The sequence below is a fragment of the Fukomys damarensis genome, unplaced genomic scaffold, assembly GCF_012274545.1.
Source record: "Fukomys damarensis isolate Sample0158 unplaced genomic scaffold, DMR_v1.0_HiC HiC_scaffold_32, whole genome shotgun sequence".
Classification (NCBI taxonomy): Eukaryota; Metazoa; Chordata; class Mammalia; order Rodentia; family Bathyergidae; genus Fukomys; species Fukomys damarensis.
Window position 1 is genome coordinate 14,866,450 of NW_022900944.1, and position 7,041 is coordinate 14,873,490.

A 7,041-nucleotide genomic window follows, 5' to 3' on the forward strand; every position below is an offset into this window, starting at 1 on the left:
CTAAGAGGAATTTTGGTCAGACTTTCATTGCTTTTCCAGACTCCAACCATAAAAAGTATTTTAGGCTCAATGCACGGGGTTGGGGGTGAGGGTTCCAGAAGAATACTTACCCTCCTGCCTGTAAATGTTACATTGCATTTGGTCACGACATGGTCATAATACTGAAAATGAATTGGGGGATGCCGCAATTATCAGAGTCTGAATCCAGACCAGATATGTCTCTGGGGCCAGATAGGTGGCTACCACAGAATGCTCCATTGTAAGGATCAGGATGAATTTTTACAATCTAACAAAATGAGAAGAAAAAATGCCCGAAAAGCAAGGCCTAAGATACCATAAGAGGTTAATATTTTTCAGGAACACAAATAAAAACAGCACCTGTTTTATTGTTTGGTTTGGTTTTGTCCACAACTCAGAGGAGTCTACACAATAGAGCCACATGAAACAACCAGGTGAATACCAGCTGATACCTGAACAGCAGCCTGGTTACATGTCTATTAGTGCTCGAGAAATTCTAGAAGGATAAAGATGGACTGGAAATGACTCACATGCACAACTACATTTGGGCTCTTGCATGACCTATTCTAGTTTCAAATTTCTGTATGAGTTGGGACTTCCCATGGAATGATACAGACTCCCTATGATCAAGCACCACTTTACTCTCGCCATTATACTGTTCCTCTTCTCCTAACACTGAGCCAGGCAATAATACAATCCCAGGAAATAACCTATTTGACTAATTGCCTGTAAGCATTAATGGGAAGCCGCTGTTTGTTTCACAGTTCCATTCCCAATGCTTAGCACATGACACTGGAAAATGAATGGATGAATGGATGAATAGAGAATGATATTTTAACCATATTATATCATTTGATCCTCACAACAACCCTGTAATGATAATAATAGTTAACACTTACATTGTGCTAATTACATGCCAGCCACTATTCTAAATTCTTCATACATATTAACTCTTTTAACCCTCCAGAACCCTATGAAATAGGGATAATTATTGTCTCCATTTAACAGATGAAGAAACTGTTGGAGGCATATGGAAGTCATGCTGCTGCTAAGAGGCAAAGCTGACTCCTGCTACATGTTGGTGAGCACTATCTTTTTTCTCCACTAGCTGTTTAATGCAGTAGGAAGTGGAAGGCAGTGATACCAGTGTGAACAGGGCTACCCTCTGCAAGAACGGGGAAGCCTAAGGCTGTGTTCCTGTGGCACTGTTAAATGACACAGCCAGGGATGAACCCCGAGTAGCCTGACTCTGAACCCACTCTTAATGCCCCAACAGCACATGTGGAATAAAGCAGGTCCCTGCAAACATCTGGGATCAGCCTAAGAGGGGCTGTCCACAGGGGCCTGAGATAATAGGTGCTGGTTTGCTCAGCACTATTCTCTTAAACTAGAGGTGGTGTGAGGTCCAGGAAGGGAGGGAGGGAGGGAGGGGAAAAGAAAGGAATAAAACCTAGAAAACATTCTTCAACTCTCCTGAAATCATGTTGTTTTGGTTGCAGAAGGAGAAATGTGCTGGCATAGCCCATGTTCCATCCCTGAGCACACCTGACAGCCTGCCCAGCGGCCAGAGCAAAGTCCTTGCAGAAGCTTGCTGCATTACAGCCCAAGCCAGCTCCTGAGAACGTCTCTTCAGGGAGGCAAGGAAATTGGTGGCAGAGTGAAAGACCTACTATTCTCTTAAACTAGAGGTGGTGTGAGGTCCAGGAAGGGAGGGAGGGAGGGAGGGGAAAAGAAAGGAATAAAACCTAGAAAACATTCTTCAACTCTCCTGAAATCATGTTTTGGTTGCAGAAGGAGAAATGTGCTGGCATAGCCCCATGTTCCATCCCTGAGCATACGTATCTGACAGCCTGCCCAGCGGCCAGAGCAAAGTCCTTGCAGAAGCTTGCTGCATTACAGCCCAAGCCAGCTCCTGAGAACGTCTCTTCAGGGAGGCAAGGAAATTGGTGGCAGAGTGAAAGACCGGACAGAACAAAAATTCGTAAACGTCATAAACTTGAAGATGAGGAAAAGGTTGGATCTAATTCCTGACATCAGTGTGAGTGTGGATGTTTTCTGGGTGACAATTTAAGAGATCGTCGCTTCTGTTTGAGAAGGAACAAGAAAGCAGGGAGATGGAGGTTTGAAGCTGGAGAATATTAGTCCTGTAAATTTCCAACTCCATAAACTGGATAATAGGTTGAACAGTGCTGCTACAATGGATGGAGGATAAAATTTGGGGGGGAAACGTTAGTGCAATAATTAAGAAAACTTAGTCAATTTGGAAAAGGGGGATGAAAAGAAATGCGTGGGTGGGCTATCCACCCCCATTCCCCTGTATTACAGAGCTGAAAACAGAAGAATGCATGCTGCTACTGAAAAGGAGTATGTGGACAAATTCGGTACGGGGACAAGTCAAAGCTACAGCTCTGACCCAAACTGCAGGCTCAAGAAGGCACACTGCCCTCACCTAGAAGAGCAGGGGGGAAGAAAGATCTTCCCTCAGAAGTCAGCAGAGAGAACTCCAGAGAAATACTCCTATGAATGTCATAGCTCATCTGAGATCTGTGAGATTTGTAAATTAACACCAGTGTGAGTGACGGTGGGGCCTTGCTCGAGGCCCCACCCCATCCATCCTTACTTATTTAAACCAAACCTTTCCACTTCATTTTTCTATCAAACTGAAAGCAACAGACACTTTGCCCTATGAAAACTGATGGGGACAAACTATCTATCTTTGCAGGTGTCCCTGCACACAGCCTTATTATAAAACCAAGGTGCACATCTCTGAAAATCTGAGATCCATTTTTTTTTAAATGAAGGCATTGCTGAAAAAGTAAAAGCAGTTTAAAAAAAAAGAGAAAAGCGTTGTTGCAAGAGATTTGCTAAATTATTGAACCTAGTAGTCAGTTGAGAGGATGTCCTTTATGAATGGATATGAGCTTCCTGGTAGACCCCCAGTCACCTCCAAATTGCGCACACACTACAGTACAGGACCCCACAGATCTCACACCTACAGGAGCTGAAGACGCTAATGAGAACTAATCACATTCGCCAGATCTTAAGATTCTACTTCTTGAGCTGGTTAGGGATCCGTGCACCCTGCTAGGCTTTCTTAACATCCTACTATAGTACTAGTGTGTACTAGGTTTCAAGTATTAGCTACAGTCTATTAGTGCTGATTTTTTTTTTTCACGCTCAGAAAACCGCAAAGGGATTTAACCAAAAGGAAGCAAAGGTTTTCTTTTTATAAATTCGATTAGTCTTTTCCACTTTCTCTGCCTCGGGACATTTCCTTTGGGAAGAATGTTTATACCCAAAGACCCCTTAGCGAGGCACTGTTGCATGCGGGCGCAGTGAATTTAAGTGCAAGACGCTGGATGTGGAAGGAAAGTAAAAATCGCAGGCACTTGCACAAGCCGCTAGCCAAGTCCGTTTCGGAGTGCCATGTCGTTATAGGAATGGGCCCATAAAGGAAGAAAGATGAAGTTTGCCGCACGCAGGCAATGCTGAGTCTTCGGCTAGGGTGAGAAAGCGGGTGCTTACCCTGCCAACCCTCCGCTAACGACCGCTGCACGTCCCACCCGAGCCGGCGCCCAGAGCCTGGTGCTCTCGCAGCGCCCGGCGCCCGTCTGGAGATAGCCCTCGGCGGTGGGCGGCAGCCCCCCGCCCCCAAACTGCGCCTCTCTGCCGCCAGGACTTAGCAGACGGAGAGACAGCGCCAAGAGCACATTAAGTAGACTCGGCCAGGGGCGGGAACCCCCACCGGAGCCTGCTCCCTCAGGCCTCAGGTTCGAAACTGCTCTAGCTTAGGAGGGTATGTTAGAATTTGAGCGACGGCACATGAGCTAGGGAAAGAGTTCCTCAAACTCCCAGGGAAGCGTAGTCCCAGAGATCCGGCAATAACCAAGCCTATCGAGGACTTTCCAAACTTGGACTTTAACTTTGTATCATTTTTCCTGCCCTCCTCTCCTCCCAGCACTCTAACCCCAAACCCTAGGAAACAGAAACAGACTAAGGACTAGAGTTCAAACCCTCTCCACCCTTCCTCCCCACCCGTCTCCTCCCCCCGCAAGTTTCCAGACTGGGAAAATACAAATAAACCCCCGAGTAGTTAACGCTTGCTGGCTCATCCAGGCGCCCCATTCCCAAACACAGGGCGATCACCACCCGCTGCGTCCCACCCACCTCCAGGGAGGGAGGGTCTGGGAACCTGATCTCCGGGCTCCGGCCGAAGGCTTCCCCATCAATAATGTTGATACCATCGGTGAGCCTCTTCCCCCGCCCCCGGGGCGCTGCTGCCGCCTTTTTGCCCCTTTTTGCTGGGCGAAGGAAAACGAAACTTCCTCTCCCGCTCTCACCTATCCTCGCGTTGGGGCCAGCGAGGCCTGGGGCCCGTAACTTAGGAAGCAGGGGTGCGGGCAGGGCATTTAAGGGGTTCTCCAGTTCTGGGGTAGGGAACCCAATGTGGGCAGACCGAACTGGAAAAGGGCTAGGTTTTTTTTAAGGGGTAAGGGGTTCTCCAGTTCTGGGGTAGGGAACCCAATGTGGGCAGACCGAACTGGAAAAAAGGTCTAGGACCCAGGCAAGGCCTCATTCCAGACCCGGATTGGGCCTGAATCAGTGAGTGCTGCGGATGGAGGCGCCAGGCCCTGGAATGGGCCTCCAAACCTCCTCTTTCCAGGAATGGCGACCGAACCAAGAAGCCGCAAACCCCACCGCTGGGAACGCGACCGTGGCCCGCGGCCTTGGGTCACAGCGCCCCAGTCCCGCCAACCCAGCGAGGACTCACTAGATCGAGAAACTGAGGGGTCATATTGGTACCAACAAGCATCAAACTCCCAACTGAACTGCCAAGCGCCTCCCCCGGGTGCAATTCCTGTAGGTCCGCAAGGTCGTGACCCTGGAGCAGCTGCTGCCTGGCTTCGGGCCACCCCCGTTTCCCATCCCGGTTCAGCCCCTAAGAACCAGGCCCTCTCAAGGAACGAGCTGATCCGAACCTCTGCAACCCGCTTTCCCCAGCAGCTGCCCCATCCAAGACTGGAAGGGCGCGACCCCCTCGGGGCTCCAGGGGTGAGCAGGCGTAGGGAGGTTTCCAGCTGCTGCACCTCTCTAGCACTCCAGCCTTTTGCCCACCCGCTCAAAAATATAAAACGAACCCTTCCTGTCTCCTTTTTTATTGATTTAATTATTTCTTTGCATCCCAGCACGCGGAGCCTCCCCAGCTCCCTGACACCGGGGCGCCTACAACAGCGAACCACGAAACGTGGGCCCAAGACAATGGCCAGTAATTGATGTATTGCCACCAACAATAAAGACCAATTCTCTCCCCGCCATTCCAACCGTCCCCTTCCTCCCATCCCCCTCTCCTCCACCTCCCTTCTCCCCTCTCCCGGCCACAGAGGGAAAGAAAACAAACAAGAAATTTGTGGGGGATGCGGCGCGCAGAGCAAGGCGCCTGCCTTTACGCCGTCGAGGACGCAGAGGAACGAAAAAAGTTATCAAAGTTTGGATTCTCCCCAATTAATTCGTCTCTGCTCGCCCACTTTTAAGCGAACAGCGCGATGCAGATTTTGCGTGTTCTTTTCGTTCAGTTGTGTGTTGTGGTGTTTGCGGGGAAAGAAAAGCACCCCCTCCCCTTCATCTTAATCACACACAGGGCGAAGAATGAACACGTGTGAAGCTATTCCCCGGGAGCTTCCGCGTCGCGGACCTGAAGGGTGTGCGGGACCGCCAACTCCACTCGGTTCCTGGCGACCCGCGGTGCCCTGGAAGCCCGGATTTGCAGAAGCCAAGAATGTTAGAGACAGATGAGGGCGGCTCCAAAAGCCTGCACATTCAGGGAAAAGGAACGCGCAAGTGCACAAGGGAGCGCCCCTGTACCTGGAAGAGTGTGGGGTTGGTGTGATTTCGAGGACGCCTGTTTGCGAGGTGGGGGTGGGTGCGGGATTTACACATGCTTCTGTAAGTGTTCCCCGGGGTTTGGGGGAAGCGAGCGGCTCGCACCCCAGGAGCGCGCTGATCCATCTTTGCCGAGGGATCTCTTTAAATATTCAGTGAGAAATAATGGCATTTGAAGCACCACCTATGGAAACATTATTATCTTCATTCTTCAACATCAGCCCCACTGATAGCTTCCTTTGTCTTTTTATCAAAATCCACTGTACCCAAAAGAACCTGGGGAGAACGGAAGAGAAAGGCGGGGGCGGGGAGGTGGGGAGACGGCCAAGAACGGGTAAGGGCAGAAAAAAATATGAGGGAGAAAAGGTCGAAAGGGCGAACTTGGCAGAACGGAAGGGAGAAGTTCCACAAAGAAAAAAAAAAAAGGCAACAGATGGAAAACAAACATTCACCCGCACACAGCATCTAGACTTCAAAAAGGGAAAGGAATAGGTGCAGAGAAAAGTGTCGTTTAGGGAAGGGAGGTGTGGGTCCAGAATACCCAAAACTCCGCTCGGGTGATCGGTGTCCACTTCGCGCGAACTGACAGGGGCACGATCCAGACTCGCGGGCGCTCCCGAACTGGGGCGTCCTTATGAGCCCTCTCTTTTCCCGATAGCGAGATAGGACAAGGATTGTGTATCTGCACCTCCCCTCCTCCCCCATTACTCGGCCGAAGTTTAGATTAGTCCTTCGGGCGCAGGACTTCAGTAGCCTTGGAGCGAGGAGACCCGGGGCGCCAGGGGAAGAGCTAGGCTGCGCCGAGAGTCGAGCCGTCAGGTTCGCGGACTCCTGAGTCCGACAGAGGGAGTGCGGGGCCCGGGCTCCCGACTCCAGGGCGCGGGTAGGGAGACTGCATCCCGGCTTGGAGAGATGGAGATGGAGCGAAAAGTTTGGGCGCCGCGCTAGCAAGTGCCCGAAACCTGTAGGCGAGCTTCAGCGCGGATAGGGAGCAGCGCACAGGACCCCCGAGCCCACTCACTCACTCCCGGCTCAGCGCCGCCACCTCGTTGCTAGAGGCTGGGGCGCGGACCCCTTCCCCAGGGCAGGGTGCCCAGGGGTCCGTGGGAGAGGCCTTCCCCTGGCCCGGACTTGGCCCAGCCT

At 51.1% G+C, this 7,041-nt stretch overlaps 1 protein-coding gene and 1 long non-coding RNA gene across 4 annotated transcripts in view; one reads left to right on the forward strand and one right to left on the reverse strand.

Annotated features, from left to right (window-relative positions):
- LOC109118233 overlaps positions 1–7,041 on the reverse strand; it is a 119,041-nt gene that overhangs the window by 111,625 nt on the left and 375 nt on the right. The window lies entirely within an intron of this gene.
- LOC104865683 lies at positions 1,734–5,528 on the forward strand. 3 transcript variants are annotated; one of them, XR_781244.2, is made up of 3 exons: positions 1,734–2,056; positions 2,344–4,264; positions 5,205–5,528. XR_781244.2 is itself a non-coding variant. In XM_010629335.3 (3 exons), exons 2-3 carry the CDS (start codon positions 4,684–4,686, stop codon positions 5,286–5,288), a joined length of 471 nt encoding a protein of 156 aa, XP_010627637.1. In that variant the 5' UTR covers positions 3,346–4,264; positions 4,682–4,683; the 3' UTR covers positions 5,289–5,528. The 3 variants fall into 3 exon arrangements, 2 of the variants coding, with proteins under 2 accessions (XP_010627637.1, XP_010627628.1); XM_010629335.3 differs by lacking the exon at positions 1,734–2,056 and adding an exon at positions 4,682–5,070 and having other exon boundaries at positions 3,346–4,264; XM_010629326.3 differs by lacking the exon at positions 1,734–2,056 and having other exon boundaries at positions 3,346–4,264; positions 4,682–5,528.